At 39.7% G+C, this 18,717-nt stretch overlaps 1 protein-coding gene across 2 annotated transcripts in view; it reads right to left on the reverse strand.

The window, feature by feature from the left end:
* Window positions 1-17,907, reverse strand: part of abca4a (ATP-binding cassette, sub-family A (ABC1), member 4a) — a 38,322-nt gene extending 20,415 nt beyond the window's left edge. For both annotated transcript variants that reach the window (XM_035952360.2, XM_023279240.3), the window contains exons 1-12: window positions 17,481-17,907; window positions 16,935-17,046; window positions 15,575-15,668; window positions 15,282-15,423; window positions 14,907-15,046; window positions 12,689-12,816; window positions 11,560-11,757; window positions 9,226-9,315; window positions 7,505-7,739; window positions 6,246-6,385; window positions 2,390-2,506; window positions 1,470-1,667 (exon numbers count right to left, since the gene is read on the reverse strand). In XM_035952360.2, the coding sequence (XP_035808253.2) occupies window positions 1,470-1,667; window positions 2,390-2,506; window positions 6,246-6,385; window positions 7,505-7,739; window positions 9,226-9,315; window positions 11,560-11,757; window positions 12,689-12,816; window positions 14,907-15,046; window positions 15,282-15,423; window positions 15,575-15,668; window positions 16,935-17,000 (1,548 nt within the window). In that variant the 5' untranslated portion in view covers window positions 17,001-17,046; window positions 17,481-17,907. The remainder of the gene's footprint in view (window positions 1-1,469; window positions 1,668-2,389; window positions 2,507-6,245; window positions 6,386-7,504; window positions 7,740-9,225; window positions 9,316-11,559; window positions 11,758-12,688; window positions 12,817-14,906; window positions 15,047-15,281; window positions 15,424-15,574; window positions 15,669-16,934; window positions 17,047-17,480) is intronic.
* Window positions 17,908-18,717: the final 810 nt, after the last annotated feature.

Genomic DNA, 18,717 nt, shown 5'->3' on the forward strand with positions numbered 1-18,717 from the left:
TAATGGCAGTAGCAAAGGTCATGCAGTTAATAAAGTCATTCTGGGTTCATCTTTTAAGGACCATGAATACCAAGATTTGATGTAAAACTGTGTCATAGTTGTGGAGATATTTCAGCTTGGGCAAAAACATTGCCATGCCTTGAGTTACACCACTTGCATGTCTCAAAAGGTGAGAATTCCAGAGGTCCTAGTGCTGGCCTCAGTCACAGTGATCCTCACGCATTTGCAGTGGCATTTCAGAAGTGTCTCTTCTCTAAAAAGCGTGTCTGATATAGCCATTCACTGTAAGCTAATGCAAATAGAGAGTGCCTTGATCCAAAAGGAATCCCTCCAAAACAGCTATTTACCCATGAGTGTGTACAGAGACCCTCCCAAACTCAAAACACACACATAAACTCAATTTGCCATGCAAACACGGATTTGCATCCAAAATGTATGCATAGCCTATATGCATTTACAGGCACAATGCACACTAAACATGCCAAACAGTTGATTCAGGTCTAAAAGACCATCCTGTTATTTACTCAAGCGTTCACCTATTAGTGCTGCAGCCCCACTGAGCGGAGTGATGTGCATGCATGCCACCAACGTGAGCCAGCCAGCCTTCAAGCCCACGGTCATTGTTGTCTCCTTATAAAGGATGGTGGATGGAGTGACAGCTGTAGCTAATCGGCCTCAATCGTTCCCACTCTCCCTGTCACCCTCAAGTGCTGTAAGCTTCAACTTGGACAAAAACAAAGAGCACCAGCCATCTCCCCGGCCATGCCCCCAGGTATCCCCCACGTCACCCCCCAGTGCAACAGGCCTCTCATCCCGATTAGCCTCTGCAAGGAAAGGGGCAATTTTAACTTTGTTTCAAATGCATTGACCCACTCAAATGCGGAGGGCCCTCACAAACGATGGTATGTGATGTTTTTCTGTTTTTTCTTTTAACCCTCCACTCAATCAGCAGTAAACAAAAGCAGCTCGACAGCTAGTGTGTTGCCCTGGCTCATGCCCACCTGGAAGGATTTCCGTGTCTCTAGACTGAGGGACAAATTACAGAGCCCAAAGACAGTTTATCTAAATGCTCACACCTCACATCAAGAATGGTATTGAGCACATAGTGGTTAGGTAATCAGGGTATTGAAATCAACAAGCGACAGAACCTGTGCTTAATTGGATTATTTCATGAATAGGCTTTTCCTAGAACTTGACATTTCAGGTGCAATGAAATGGCAAAACAGTCCACATTCTTTTGTGAAACTCTGAAGGGAGAAAAGGTAAGAAAAGAATTCAGAAAAATGATCCTGACACTTTATATTCATCTGGAAATGTGGAGCCCCCCTTTGACTAGTCAGTATAATTCCACACGCTGATATACATTTCTCAAAATCTGCTCAGTGGTATTTGAGAAGCAGATAATTTTGCCCACTGTCGGAGGAAGGAAATGTCAAAAGGGCACGAGTCCTTTGGTAATGGCCACTCACATCCCCATATTGGTTGAGCATCCGAATGACCCGGTCAGTGAGGTTGAAGATGTCTCGCCAGTCGAAGTCAGGCACGTCATCTGGACGATCCTCTGGTGGGCCGTTGTAAAGGAAGTTGAGGATGTGTTTGGAGGAGAACGGCGCCTTCTCGAGACTCCTGTCAATGAAGTCCTGCACGGATGGATTGCAGATGGTGTCCTGAAACAAAAGGAAGTAAGGGTAATGACGTTCATTTTCCTAGTTCTTTTCCATTAACAGCAAAAAGACTTTTTTCAAAGAAAACATTGCTGAGACAACGGTAGGAGCACAATTAAGAAGTCATCATCGAAAGTAAGATAAGAAAAAAAAGACTACAGTACAGTAACGGAGAATTCAACAGCAAAAATCACTCGCAATGTTATTTCAGATAAGTAGATGGTTAATGTAACATGATGAAAAGCGTCAGGAGAAAGCCATACAGTGACACTGAGGCAGATAAAAAAAAAGTAAGTGTGAAAGATGGACAGTGAGAGGGATAAATGGAAAAGGGAACGAGATGGCATATTTTGGTAAGATAAGCTTCTATATTCAAACAGGAAATTCCTGAGACCTCAGCAAAATTAGCGAGGAAAAGATCAGGATAAAATAACAACAACATCATCAATCACCTCATTCAAAGGCACAATTGTTGGGCATTGGGTGTGAGCTGAATGGCAACAACAAGGTAGATGATTATCATACGGATCTGATGTCTCACAGACAGTAGGACTGGAATGTGTCTGTTTTACTGTCAACCATAGCTGAAATAAAGTTTGAGTAAGGTAATATTAAAGACATTGTGTATGGAATCTAGTATCTTGTTCATTCATCTTTTTAGTCATTTGTTTTCATTACAAAAGAGTCTAACTTATTAAGTCAGTCACGCTATATTGTTGTCCTACCCGGATCATCTTGACTTGGACTCCATCTTGGAAAAAAGCCCAGATCTGAGGAGCCACCTCTTCCCAGGCCTTCCCCATCACTCTCAGCCTCTCCAGTTCCTCAAATGTAGTGTTAGCCTACAGGAGAGATGGAAATGTGTGACATGTGTGTGAGTGACTGGTGTTTCAAGATTGGAAATACAGGAAAATATAATCAAAAACACACACACTATTATTTCTGCTGATGCCCACATCTTGGTGAAAAACAATCAAAAATATAGGAACACATGCAAATCCAAACTTTTGCACACATACAGTATACAATGTTGGGGAAAACACCAAATGCACACATGTGTACACAACATTCAGACACTCAAATACACACAGTGTCACAGATCTCCTAATCTCCTGCTACATACCATTCCCACATTAAACTCTCTGTGCAAACAGGCTTTGCAAAGACAACACACACATTCTCACACAAAGAGTTCCCGCAGGCCCGCACAGATAACCGACAACTGTGCAACAAATGCACTCAATGCCAAATCGTCAAATATTTACTGCACGCTTATCGTTAAAACCCTGGATGTGTGTGGGTACAGTGCTTTGTGTGGCACATACCCAAGGCTGGCTACTTCAGCATTCAGTCATGTGCAGTGGGGGATGAAAGCACTCAAGAGTACACCCAATTAAACGCCTTTCTCTTGTGTGTGTCTGATTTTGGGTGACAATGGGGACAATGGAGCTGGGGTGACAATGGAGGCCGTTGGTGACAACTGGCTGAATGCATTCAGGCTGCCCAGTGAATCCCAGTCAGGTTCCCACAAGTGAGCGCTTCCTCATTCCATGAGGCAGTTTAAAACAGCAGCCAAAAGAGGACGGGAATTCTTTAAGGTGTTTCATCTAAAGAAGCAACTGAAGGATGTTGTAGCTAGCTAAGCTATAGTGTGTTTAGGGCGTAACTTTGCATATGCATACAAACACTGGAATAATGTAATACTGCAACAAGTAAGCACTGTGTTCCAGAAGCAATAACTACTGAACTAAATGGACATTTGTGACGCTCTGGTGCATAATCTAGACGCATCTTATCCTGTGTCTGAGACGGTGGTGAACATATCGGGTGGTTAGTGATTGTGAGATGACCGAATAAATATGCCTGTACTGCTGTCGAGAGTGTTTGTTTTTTGAGACTGAAGACAAACAACTTCTCTCAGTTAAAGGTGTTTATTCTACAACAAGTAGCTTGATCAAGGACGTTACTGATTGGAGCACTAGAGTTAACGGAGGTGTGTTTCATGGCAAACTTACCAGGTAAAACTCTCTATTATGTCATTCATGTAAGCACACTTGCACTTGTACAGCTACAGTTGTAGTGGTGTTGGGACAGTAAAAAAGAATTTCAAGATTCAGTGCCTAAATAATTTTTTAGTATACAGTATGTTGTGCTCTATGCAAAATGCCAAAGCAATGAACACACATGAATATTCAGCTGTAAAAACAAGTTACAGATTCTGGCACAAGTTCTAGTGCTGTTTAATGTATCAAACATAAGTTTGAAGAAACCTTAAGATAAATTCTTTACTAATTTTTTTTTTTGTCAGAATCATGTTTTCTCCCCAAAGGGTAACGCTATGACAATATAGGAAACCCTTAAGAAGAGCCATGAAGTCCATGTTAGGGCCCTAAAGGCATAGTGGAGGAAAAACCCAGCAACAGGACTTTCAACCAGGAGACCGTGGTGTGGGAACATTATTCTTTTTTTTCCATGTTGATTGAATTTAGGAATATATTGTGTTTTGGGTAAAACTGATGCATTTCACAATGTCAACTACCTGTTAGAAGTTTGAGTAAGTTAAGGTACCAAAACAACTTGGTTAGGCTTAAGAAAATATCCTGACCTGGGTTAAAATGCAATCTTTTGATAACTTGTTTGAAGCTTCTCCATCATTTCTGAGTTGACAGGGTGATGAGTCCCATCCCCATGTAATATATGATTGATTGGCTGGAAAGTAGTGACCTTTGGAAAGCAATCCAGTGGTAAAGATATGTTGAACTGAAACATATTTTCATCTATGTTACAAACAATTATAATCCAGGAGAAAATAGGCTTCCCTCAAAATATAACTGAAGATAGGTTAGTTTAGTTTAGTTGAATAGGGACATAATGTTTCGGAGACAGAACTGTCCCTGCAGTGTGGGCTGACCAGCAAAGCAACAGTACGGTGATGATAGGATACAGAGCTACATAGCTTGCTGCTGAATATGCAGTTTCAGTCCCATAAAGCATGACAACATAAATTTAAATACATGGTTCTTCATTTTCTGTTTCTTATGAAATGCACTGATGCATGAGTTGAAATGATGACAACAAAGATCTTAGTTTGTGTTTGAGAGTTACAAGGACTTCATAGATGCAAACATTTTAAAGGAAGCAACAGTTACATCAAAGCAATAAGCCCCACTTTTTCACAGGAAAAGACTTCAAATTGGTAAATTTTTACAAGGAGATTAGTTTTAAGGGGTTAAATTGATGTCAAGAGAGTAACTTCAAATTAGTCGGGTAAATTTGTCAAGTTAATTGTATTTCATCACTGGAAAGCACTTTGTGTCAACGTGTGCTGTTTTAAATGTGCTATATAAATAACAGTGGCCTGGGTTGACTTGACTTTACAGGGCTATGGTCTCAGTCTTGTAAACCAATGGATTAACCCCTTGGTCGGTACTTTCTAGGTGCAATTAAGGTCCCAATCTGGGGGAAGAGGAAAACAAAGAGGTCATTAAAGGCTGGGGAGGAGGAAACACGAAACAAGATGTTGTGTGTGTGATCCCACGTCTTTAAGGAAAGACTTCAGTGCTTACATAACACTGAAAAAGCCACGGCGCCAGTTGACTGTGTGGCAGTCAACACAGCCGATCAACCTCTGTTCTTTCATTGCGACCAAGCCATCCATGACTGCTGCCCCCCTAAAGGGCTTTGACCAACTCGTATCTACATCTAGATACAAAGGCTTGGACATGACATGAGGAAAGCTGATCCCCTTTTGAGGGATAATGCATTGTTCACTGCATTGGACTTGCCTGCTCCAAAGAAAAACCAAGACATGGATGTCACTAAGTGACAAAAAGAATCTAACACTAGCAATCTGTGATAACATATTCAATTCATTTTATTTTTGGATATTTTTTAGTATTTTCTATTTGTGTTTTTATGGGAGCACCACTCTTATTAACTACCCAGTTATCCTTCTAATTATTCAAATTAGCCATAAAATGTATGAATTCATCATTTCTTGTCTGTTATAGTACTTTTCTCAAAGGATGTAGCAGGAGTCAATAATTTTAAGTTCAGCTGTAAGTGATTGATCAGAAATAAAATATGTGTCTGTGTAAGTATACACTGCCATTCAAAGGTTTAGAGTCACTTAGAAATGTCCTTATTTTTGAAGGAAAAGCAGTTTTTTTCAGTTAAGACAACATTAAATGAATCAGAAATACAGTGTAGACATTATTAATGTGGTAAATGACTATTGTAGCTGGAAACAGCTGATTTTTAATGGAATATCTCCATAGAGGTACAGAGGAACATTTCCAGCAACCATCACTCCTGTGTTCTAATGCTACATTGTGTTAGCTAATGGTGTTGAAAGGCTCATTGATCATTAGAAAACCCTTGTGCAGTTATGCTAGCACATGGATAAAAGTGGGAGTTTTCATGGAAAACATGGAATAGTCTGGGTGACCCCAAACTTTTCAACAGTAGTTTATGTGGCAGAATTATAATAAAGTCCATAAACAAAAAGGATAAAGTTTGCCTAACACATGGTAGCATGCCATGAGTCAAAAAAAATTTCACAATGTGGTGAATGCTTCTTACATTTCGTATGATCTTCCTGACAGCTGGTGAGTCAGGAGCGTAGAGAATCCGTCCCATTAACATGGGTTTGACAGAGTTCCAGACAATCCTGGTGACAGGGTTGGACTCCAGTTCTTTCATCAGATCGTTGCAGAAAGGAGCTTTAGAGAAAGATTATGTGTTAGATAATCACTGTTGCAATATGAGTCAAGTAATACACTTGGAAACCTGTAGTACACTGTCAAATAGGCCTTGCAACAAAGAATTTGGAAACCAGTTAGGAAAATTTGTCAGTGCACAAACTGGTAATTTGTTTTAATGCTCATCTAAATATGCTGTTTGCCACACTGGATGGATTTTGGATTAAGTATTTAAGTGAAAAGGACAAAAATCAGTTCTGCTAAATGAATGCTAGATTCAGAAAAAAAAAGAAAAAAATCACTTTCTCCCACATGGCACATTTCTATTTAAATATAAATTAACTAAAATTATTTTTTTAAGAGTCCTATCTATCATGCAATGCAAGCAGGGAGGCATCTGTTTGGCCCAAAATGAATTCTGCAGCTTGACATCAACCCCAAACAAACAGCCAAAGCCAAGACGCTCTATCTAACAAGAAGACTGTAATAGATGGTTTACCCCCCACAGAGTTCTGATCTCAGCATCATACAGTCAGTGATTACATGACCAGACAGAAGATGCTAAGGCAGACTAAATCCAAAGAAGGCCTGTGATCAGTCCTCTTAGATGCTTGAAACCTGTCCACACCAGATATTGATTAGATTAAGGCTTTTATGTCTGTTTGTTTATACACTTTGTCTGAAGCAAAATATTACATAAAAACTATTCATTGCATTATTTTTGAAAGCATTTTCATTTTACTTGTGGTGCCTATAGCTTTTGTACAGCCATAGCTATAACATCACTTGGAGGTGCCCATGTGGTGGCTCTTCTGGATTCCAATTTACTATAAAACTAACATTGTTTTTATTGTTTGTTTAAACCACTGTATTATTGTCCACCACATTTTATCATGAACTCCTATGTAGGTTTTTGACTGCTTTCAAATTGGAAAAAGAAAATCTACCAAAATCACAACCCTCTGGTCAAAGGAAATGAAGATCTACCTTTTTTTTTTTTTTTGCAGAAATTAAAGATGGTGACTCCAGACCAGGTCAGAAACATTGCTCTAGTCTTACGAAGAAGGCCTTTGGATGATCTACTCTCATGTCATGTTATATTAAGTGTCATATGAATACAGTAATATATGGTGTACTCACTGGTACTGTTGTCATATGTGTAGTGGCTCTGTGCCCAGCCACTGCTGATACCCAGGAAGGCTTTGTAGTTATTGTCCTCGTACCAGTTGAAGGAGGTGACTCTGGAGAAAGCCCCCTCAGTGTAGCCACATGTCAGGCTGGAGGCAGCAGCCATCACCTGCCTGAAGGACAGATTGTTCTGGAAGAGAGGAGTGATGACCTGGATCAACTCCCTGGAGCTTCTCCTCTGGAAAAACTGCAGAGAGATAAGAAAGACAACAGAGATTAACAAAGAAAACAGAAGATTCAAGGATTTGGATTTAATGGTACACTTCTCATATGTGAACACTATATTCAGTGGAAATGTAAAATGGAGTTGATTTGAACATGTTCTTAAAAAGTGCAACATTATGTGAGGGGCTTATAAGCAGAGTGATCTAACAAAAAAAATCCAAACTGAGTTTTAAATTATTTCTGTAATATTTTATGGTCTAGATTTTAGTGGAAAGTGGTCTAATCCAACACCCAAACATAGCAATAAAGTGGCGCTTCGAATGTTAGACCATTCTTGAAAACACAAAATTTTGAACTCATTTTTCTCAAAAACTAAAAAAGTGGGTTAGACCACTCTGCTTCCAAACCCTTCATGTATATCCAAATTTTCAACTAAATCTTCTAATCATCCTAATGAAAACCTGCAAAATTGTGATGTTTCAGAAAGTGAACTATGTCTAGCTAAAGGCCTCAATGTGACCCTATATATGTAAGATAATCCTGTAGTCAGTTTACAACTAAACAACACGCAGCGACTTGTATGTTTGAGTGACGCCTGGTGAGCACTATGCACAGGAATTCTGAAACCTGACAGATGTTCTCATCCTGATGTGATGCTTTTTTAAGATGTCACCACATACCTAATGCCCTTAATGTCTGTTTGGATATTTTAACAGGAGACAAACTATCAGCTATGCTGCTATTTGGTGAAAATCACTTTTTTACATGAACTGAAAAATTAAATCTTTGCTTTTTGGAATCTTCCTTCCCTGATTTCAAAGACGAGGAATGCCTCATCTCCTGACAGAGACAAGTGTCTCGCCAGCAGGATGTCAGACTGTCAGCTACCTTGAATGTCCCATGGAAACATCCACAACAAACACAGCAATATCTCCACCACAGATGTAAACAGAATGCTTAAACTACAGGTGGACCACAAATGGCAGTTGCACAAAGACCAAGTATTACATTTAAGTCTAACTTCAAGTCACACTTGCTAAAGACAATTATTTTTATCCACCAAATACAGCTTATCTCAGAGTGACTAAGCTACGGTTGACTTGGGCAAGACTCTTCATTTGTCAAAACATGGATACACTGAGGAGGGTAATCCAAGCACAGGAATGAGTGCAGACCTAAAGTCAGTGCAAGGAAGACACACACAAACAGATCAATTAATAACCACTGTTGTTCAACCTTTTCCATGACTGAAGCTTCACCTGTTCTTGCAGCCTCAGTCATTTTTTCTTTCCATTAGGATGGTCCCATAGTGATGATGTATCTGTTTTTGAGGCTAAATGGGCCCGTTCTGGATATAGCCTTCCTTATACGCACTAAATGATATCCCCCTGCTGTCTGTGTTTGCGTAAAAGCTCAGGCAAGGGGAAGCAACTGCTTCCTGACAGCTAATAATAACAAGCAGTGAACTTTTGAATGGAGCTACTGGGGATGCACGGGCCTGGCCTTACCTCTTGGAGTTTGTCCGAAGCAGCGGAGACGACACGTACCCAGAAGTGAATGTCAATGCCTTCAGAGTGATTGTCCAAAACAAGAGGAAGCTAATGAGAAACACAAACCATGAATCAATTTTTTTCCATCTTCACATTTTCGTGAGAATATCAGCATGCACTATTCTATTTCCCATTAACCTATTTTCTCCCTGACACAGAGGCTGCTACTAATATATTTTATAAAACATGGGGAAATTAAGTAATTAACTCCATAGTGACACAAACATACTGTTTGGAAAAATATGTGGAAAACTGCCGTCGTCATTCGCATGTTTTTGCTCTCGCTTATCTTTACCTGACCATTGCTGTCTATTGAGGATCTGCTGGTTTGCTCAGAGAGCTTCCAGAAAGCTCACAACACAATAGGCTAAAGGTTTCAGGAAGCAGCACGAGGCCAAGACATAGAATTGCCAGTGGAAACATCCTTCCTCTTTGTCATTTCTTCCTTTCTCCATACATGTGGGTGAGAGATTGGGGGGATGTGGGGAATCTGAGTCAAATGCATCTCTAAAGTCCACTAGTAAAGGGAAGCATTTGGATTTGTTGGGTCTCTCTCTATAATGTTGTAAGGTCTTCACTTTACAATATGAAGTGACTTTAGATTACATATGTTGTGAACTGTTTCTACATAAATAAAACTGAATTTAACTGAATTGAATTGAGTTATATTTTAAGCTTGTAGCAGTCCTGGTCAGCAGTGGCCAACAATGAAAAAAACAATGACGTAAAGCCTGGATAAATTGGGAATAACACCACAAGGAATAATGGCAAAAAGCAACATTTTTTTTGTTGCTGCTGCACAAACAGAGACAGACAGGCACATAAAAGTAAGCACACTTGGCTCGGTCCCATGTGTGTCAGCCATTGTTGTCGTCTGTCTTATTGTGGATCATGTTTACTCTCACTGATTGCTAAAGAGAGCAGCGTCTACACTAAGCTAATTACAGAAATAAGCCAAGTCTGCTCAGCTAATGCTTACTGTTTTTACAAGTTGTTTGCATTAACCCTGAGGCATGTAGACAGACCTGCAGCTCACTGAATTTAATCTTTTACAGACAATTAATTCATTCTTTTTGGACCTAATTTTGTTTCTTTAAGTTATTGTTTTTGTTTGTGATTATAATATTCACACAATTAATTCCAGCTACAGCAAATCTAAAATAATACAATGTCTCTAATGCACAAAGGGGTGTTTTGGAATTTGAGTTTTATTTTTTGTTTTTTTTACATGACTAGAGAACGATGTACTGTTTACTTTGCCCTGCTTTTCCCTGGGAAATATTTGTCCCACCCTATGAGTCACAGCCCTTATAAAAATACTAACATCTGTTTATGCAATGCGCCTATTGACTTTAAAACGTGATGTATGTCAGACAACAGGCTTGTGTGAGCTTGTTAAGTTTTTATCTGGTTGTGATATGTGCACAAACTGCACATGGGAAGTCTGACGAGAGTGGAAATGAAAAATTTAATCACAGTATGTACAGAATGACTTCATACTGAGCAGATGATGCAATGAGAAAAATACCTGAATCATGAAAACTTTTGCACATTTTTGACATCAGCACATCGGTGTATCTGAAATTTGTGGGTTATTTTCGATTGCTGGATTGCGGTTAAAATGTCACTATAAGCATTATCTTTTTAAAGAACCTAATGCAGATACCTAATATGTATTTTTAATTGCTCTAAATATTGGTTACAACATATGTAAAGAAAATCTGGTGTCACTTTGCCAACTACATGAGTGCATTAATTAGACACGCTGTGGGTAAAAGTTAACACTTTATGACAACTATTTTACAAATACCATATCCTGCCAAATCCTATACTGTCCTTTGCCAGCTTAATGTCAAGACAGTACAAGGCCTCAGCAGTCTCTTGCAACTCAACCGTTAAAATAACATGGAAAGATCCCAAATTGGATGTATCCAAATACAGCTCCATAATGCCCTTTCCTACTTCCATAAACTAATTAGGTAACTCTGCCAACTTTCATTATAACGATATTTCTTCAAGCTGTGTACAGTCACCAGAGTGGATTGCATAATAGTTTTACTGGGGAGGGTAGAAGCAATGTGTAAATATGGAAAGGCACTCCCAGTTTAATTATGGCAGGATTAGGTTTGATTGTGCAGACATTTTTCAGAGGTTAAAGTGGAAAGCCAATAGATGAGGCAGTTTTAGCGGTGAGCCTAAGAACATATATACAGCTTACAAGGGGTAATTTCAGTATATTTATACTATTATCAGTGTCAGCCCTCTAAATCCAAGAATAAAACCAACACTGACCAGGCGGAAGAGTTTGAAAAAGTTGACATTGGCGTAGAATTTGTCTTCGATGACCTGCAGCCGTTGTGGAGTGAGGATGCACATGGCGTTGCGAACAGCGTAGAGTCCTCGACGGCTGGGGAAGATGAGGAATCGCTCCAGCAGGTTCAGGCTGCAGGCAATGTCTTTTAAATGCAAGTCTGGGACCCCAAAAGCAAACTGGAAGAAAAAAAGTGAACAGGAGATGTGTAGTAGGTGGGATGCTAGACAAAAAGATTTTTCTGTGACATCTTTCATCAAGCCTTATAGATCAGTAGCTTTTCTTCCATTTTCTAAATAATACGTAAGTAGTGACAAACTAAAGGAAAAACCTAAACGCTAGACCCCTACAGAGAAGATCTGGTGACTCTATTATGCTGTTGGAGGCCTTTTGCTGGTTTTGTTTGGGTCCACTTGTCCCTTTAGTGGGAGGAGTCACTGCAAATCCATACAAAAGGTGATCACCTTTATTCTATGATGAAATATTTCCATCCTGGTGGAAAGGTTTGATGACTATCTCAGTCCAGCGTAACACCTGGGAGATTTTGAACTGACGTGTTGGACAGCACTCAGCTCCACCATTATCAAAACACCAAATGAGGAAGCATCTTTTGGAAGATTGGCGTCCATCCTTCCAGCCAAGTTCCATGCATGTCGTGGCCCAGCACCTTGGTAAGACACGTGATGTTGTTTTTCCTTTAATTTGTCACCCATCTGCATATTTTGCACTTGTGGTCTGACATCTGTACTGTTCACATCGATACTTCATGTCAACTGCTCAAATGCCAAAATAGAGTAGCTGTTCCAAGAAGCGCTAGAGAGAACAAGTCATTACTTGATGAGTAGTTTCGGGTCAGAACGTAAACTGAAGTTTCATTTACTTCTGTTCCAGGAGAATCCACCTTGTTGGCATGCAGACTGGTCTAACGCACAGGTTGCTGAACAAGAATTACTGTCTCAGAGTTAATTTGATATTGCTTCATTACCGCTAAAATGCTACGCTTTGCACTCTACACTATGCATGTGTGTGTGTGTGTGTGTGTGTGTGTGTGTGTGTGTGTGTGTGTGTGTGTGGCAGTCTGTTTATGCGTGGTTATGAGTGTCCAAGGACCTGTTCAGGCCTGATTTGGGCATTAACTAGATGATACACCACAGACTCTGTCAGAGGAATGTCTCTCAGCAGGAATGACGTCAGCGTTTCATCGTCCTTTAAGATTGTCTCCACCTTCACTCCTCGGCCTGCAGAGAGAGACAGAGAGAATACATCTGAAGAAAAAGTAACCTTAATGCTAACTTTAATTGTCCTCAGTTGTATTTTCATGAGCTGTTGGTTTAAATATCTAAATACTGTTATTACCAAACTTCCTTTTGTGCCAGACAGTGGATAAACTGGATAAGTTAGAAAATACTGGATTCCTAGTGACGCATATTTTGGGCAAGTTGTAACAAATCTGCTTCACTAAAAAGTTAGGATGAAGACTCTCCACGCTGCAAGATTACGCTATTTCCAGTGGCCTGTCTGTGCATGAATAACGTCTGACTTGCTAGACAAAGTGCCGTTCTGGCCTCTATCCAGGTCCTACCCTCGCTGAACTTGCCTAGTGATGCACTTGTAGAAAGCAGCATAGACTGTTAGGGCAAGACAGAAAGTGGAAACGAGGGGAATGTTCATTTAAGAAGCCCAAAGGTAAGAGTGGAACAAATGGATTTGGAATGGAAAAGTTTTTGAAAGCATGTTCCTGCCAAGAGGGAGAATCATGTATGTTTCCAAAATCATGTACGGTAAGACAGAGATAGTTGATCACTGGCACATTATATATTATTAGAGCTGAGTATATCATGTAACAAGAATATTTTGTTCTCACTTGTTCTTGTGGTAAGGTTATACACACAGAGGTAAAGATATGAAGCAAATGAATAAACAGTTGGTCAGCAAAAGCCAATATGTGCATTTATGTTCAAGAGGGGCATTTAAACTTGTAATGTAGTTGTTTTATAAGAATACAGAAGTCATTAAATATGATATCACTGTCAGCAGCCACACCAGCTCGGCATAAAGAATGAAAACAGGCCACCTACCTCTGAGTATTCACTGGCTTTCTAGCACCTGCTCAAGGCCAAGAAATAATCCACCATAAAACCTCCATTAAACAGCACCTTTCATTTTGGCACTTCAGTCTTTGATGATTAAACAACTGAGACTGAAGTGTAAATTAGAGAGCATTAGAGGTGCCGGCAGGTGTGGGCTGCAAGTTTGACAGACAATTAGGAGAGCTGATGAGGTCTTCTCATCCTCTCTGCCAGAAACAAATAAGGGCACTTCACAAAATGATAATAACCAAGGTGGCATCGCTGCCACCCAGCAGGCTTTTGTGATGGAGCACATACAGCCAGCTGCACACACACATTTACACACAGTCAAGAGCCCTGCACACTGAATGTGTACATCAGCTCAAACAATTTTCCGTTTACGACCAGTCATGAGTCAAATTCATTGGTTGCGTAACTCGGTTCTCAACATGATTCAGTTTTCTTTCCAGGGGCTCATGGGAACTTGATTGGAATGTGGATCTGTATCTCTGTTAGCTCTGTTAGTCCATCTACATATTTCTCCCTGAGAGTGGCAGCATAGAGAGCGGCCAGACATAATCATTCACAGGCTGGAATGCACTCAGCCTCATTCCACTCCCATCATAAAGGTTTATTTTGCCAGTAGGGAAACATGGTGTACATGCATGTATGCATGAACAAAGAATAGTCCACATGGGGTCCCCGGAGATGGGATTATTATTTCTGTGCTTGCCAATGGAGAGAGGAGAGTAGATGGGTAGCACGTGAACTGCTTTCCCACCAAATAAACAGCAAGCTAGTGGTGAACATAAGCAGCTTACATTACGGGCCTGTCTTGAACCCATGTGATATAATCGTGTTATACTGTACAAACACAGGCAGACTGATGGGAAAATACGTGACTGCGATGCAGTTTTCAACCAGATGGTGGATTCATGGTTCAATACATGATTTGACATTTATTATCCCTCATGATATAAATGTCAAAACCTCAAATGTTTTTAGTTACTTTAAAACATCCATGTTCTACCAGGAGCACAGCACTAACAATTGCATGTGATGCTATATGCAGTCATGGTCTATATTATAGTTTATGCAAACTTCCAACTACAAGTCTAACAAGGAAATCCAAAAAGTAGATTTAATTCCACCAGTAACATCTGTGCCAGTGAACCAGCTAGTAAACTCACTGACCTTGGCTTTGCTTCTCTAGGCATTGATGTTTTTGTAGGATGTTGATGAAAGCTTGGGGCACTGACCTGAGACCTGTTCAGGATGATTGCGCAGAGTGTCCATGAAGTTACTCATGGCAGTCACTTCTCTCCAGAGGCGACCAAGCTGGAGAAACTCCGGGTCACCTAAAAGAAGCTCCTGTGCATCTGAATAGACCTGAGCCAATCTGAGGAGCAAGATCAACAACAGAAAACACATTTAGTCTTATTTAACAACAGTTTAACACCATTTTACATTTATGTCCATGTACACGTTGAGGCTTTGATACAAGTCAAGCTAAATATATCCTCTTTGACTCCATTATATAATTCTGCCTCTTCATCTTAGACCAAATATTTCATAGGAATTCAGTTCCACTGGATTAAAAGGATCACCGTCTGCAGGCTCAGGGTGATGCTTACATGGAGTTGTTGTAGTTGGACACCAGGCCAGGAGATTCACCACGGGTGGGGTATTGAAAACAAGGGTTGTTGGCATTACAGAAGATTCCCTGGATCCATGGCAGGACACCAGCTGAGGGCATGGCCTTGTTAGGGAAGTGACCTGAGATAGAAGAGATTCTTTTACCCTTCTGTGCTTTACACCAGCATTTTAGAAACATTTATGACTACAGCTGAGTACAGAGGATGTTGTTTTTCTTCCTGTGTGGCCTGAAATGTTGTTGATATTCTCTATTAAAGAGTTGTTTGCTCACATTCATGCTGACGGTAGAGCGGGTTCACTCTTCTTAGCCACACCAGTCCCATGAACAGAATAACAGGCCACATGATCTCCATGAAGAAACGGACCTGGTTAAAATACACAATTAAACTTTCTCAATCTGCTTTTTATTGGGAAGTTTGTTTTCAATGAGTGAGTCATTCACTTAAAATGTCAACACATGTTAAACAAAGTGTTTCTGAAGAGATGCAGAGTGGACATCCAGGTCATGGTAATCCCAAGTGCCTCCATAGAAGGAAACTGGACTTCTTTTCGGTTCTTGGGATGTTTCACATCTCAATAAATTCCTTATAAGTGAGGAAGCGACTTGGATGTGAGAACTAAAAAGAACTGCCTTCTATGGAAGCACTATATGGGTCTCTAGGTGACTGGTAAACAGTATGTTCTCACTCAGCAAACACAGATCGTCTTATTCGAGCTGTTGGTTAACACTGAGTTGGATGATATTATGTAACAATGCAAGAGGATACAAGAAAATATATAAATAAAGCTATAATGCAAACATATAATAATGAAATAATGAAATAATTGAAAAGTTTGGGGCCACCCAGACAATTCCATGCTTTCCATGAAAACTCACACTTTTATTCATGTGCTAGCATAATTGCACAAGGGTTTTCTAATCATCAATTAGCCTTTCAATACCATTAGCTAACACAATGTAGCATTAGAACACAGGAGTGATGGTTGCTGGAAATGTTCCTCTGTACCTCTATGGAGATATTCCATTAAAAATCAGCCATTTCCAGCTAGAATAGTCATTTACCACATTAACAATGTTCAGACTGTATTTCTGATTCATTTAATGTTAGCTTCATTGAAAAAAAAACTGCTTTTCTGTCAAAAATAATGACATTTCTAAGTGACCCCAAACTTTCGAATGGTAGTGTATGTCTTTCAATATAAAAAAAAGTAATTTAGTTATTCACAAAGTACGTTACTCAGCTAAATGTATCCAAAGGCACGATTATAAGATCGGTATAGTCTCTGGAATATAACTTCAATTAAATGTGCAAATTTTGCAAACTTGCTGATCTCAGCTTCAGTTGGAATCAATAAAGATGGTTTAAAAGTTTTAAGTTATTTCTTTAGTTTGGTTATATGTTGAAGACTGACATTGTAGAGACGGTGAATGGACTCAAAAAGGGTCTGAAAAGGAGAAAAACTTCTATAGAGATATTTTCTCTGTAAATCAGTGTATGTTTTGAACAAATAATCCTTGGTGTACAGTAAAGGGTCTCACTGACAAAGAATAAGATCTGGAGACATTTCAGCTGACTATAACATTTACTGGGACAGCTGTAGAGTGTAATTAATGGATGAGAGAATTTTACCCTCTGCCTCCTACGAACCGTCCAGTTCTTCCACAGCAGGAGCCTGACCTGTCGTCCTGCCCCCATGGCTGCTCCTGTTGACCCCCACAGGGGCTGGCTCCGGACAACTAACCTGCCCACGATGATCGTACAAGCCAAATAAATCCTCCTCATGTTTAACCAACATATTCATGACTTTAAAATATAATTTGACCTTAGGAGGCTAAATGAGGCTTCTATATTCATTACAAATGTGTCCGTCCATTCATTTAGAGAGAGCTCATGTGAAAGCTAGCGATAGTTCTGCTATGAGGTTAATGAGATCAGGGAACTTCACATGGTCAGCGTAACCTTTTCACAGTCTATATATGTGCTGATATTACTATTCATGGTTGAAGAAACAACGAAAAAACATGAAATATTGCAGATTCCTGACACACACGAGCAGCATTCATTTTAACTTAAGCCTGTTAAAACTGTTATGCAATTTTATGGCTACACCTTCACTAAATAGATATACTAGGCCTAAACTGCAAATCATACAGTACAACATAACTCATCACTTACCTCAGAAGAACACTTGCACTGTAGGTTGATACTCAATAAATAAAGCATAGCAGCACATATTCTACCAAGTGTTCCTGGGGCTCGCTAACACAGCTTGTTTGCAGACCTTGTGAATAGTTAAGCAGATTGATTTAATCTCCTTTCACAGTGCTGTAAGACTGTGAACAGTTCAGTCTGTGGAGGCGTACATAACCCAACCACATGGCCTTTATTATACCGTATAATCCTACCACTGTTATAATCCTACCTGCGTTTATAGACTTCTGCATGCTAAATTTAAATTAGTATCACCATAGACATCCTCATTTATTTACATTAAGACTTTTTTGGATCACAGGTTTTCTAAAATGTTATGTTTAAATTAGTGGTGGGACGCGACTGAAAAAATTAATCTAATTAATTACAGGCTTTGTAAGTAATTGCAATTAATTGCAGTTTTGTCAAATAGCAATATTTGACACAATAAGTGAAGTTTTTCAATTCAAATAAAATTGTGGTTGACAGTTGAATCAATGAAAATACATATACGTGTTTCCATCCATCCATCCATTATCTATACACCGCTTATTCCTCACTAGGGTCGCGGGGGGGGGCTGGAGCCTATCCCAGCTGACTCGGGCGAAGGCAGGGGACACCCTGGACAGGTCGCCAGTCTGTCGCAGGGCTACATATATAGACAAACAATCACTCTCACATTCACACCTACGGGCAATTTAGAGTAATCAATTAACCTCAGCATATTTTTGGACTGTGGGAGGAAGCCGGAGTACCCGGAGAAAACCCACGCATGCACAGGGAGAACATGCAAACTCCATGCAGAAAGATCCCGGGAAAGCCGGGACGCGAACCAGGGATCTTCTCGCTGCAAGGCGAAAGTGCTAACCACTACGCCACTGTGCAGCCCCCCATATACGTGTTTATAATTTAAAATTTATTTTAAAAAAGGAAAATGGGACATATAGAAAAAAGTGGTTTTGATGACTTAAAGCCTGAATTTAGTTGTTTTTTCCACTGTATGGCACATAAAATCAGCATAAGTAGTTCAAGGAGCTTCAGAAAGTTGAAAATCCAGAGATTCATTCTGTTTCCATCTTTTCTGGGTCTGATAAATGGTGGAATTTTGATGGTTCTTTTTATAGGAATATCAATTTTTATTTATGCAATTTTTTTTTATAAACAAGAGGTTTATAATTAAGTTATTAAAAGAGATATTTTTGTTGTTTAGGTTATTCCTCCT

Source organism: Amphiprion ocellaris, chromosome 22 (genome assembly GCF_022539595.1).
Source record: "Amphiprion ocellaris isolate individual 3 ecotype Okinawa chromosome 22, ASM2253959v1, whole genome shotgun sequence".
NCBI classification, from domain to species: domain Eukaryota; kingdom Metazoa; phylum Chordata; class Actinopteri; family Pomacentridae; genus Amphiprion; species Amphiprion ocellaris.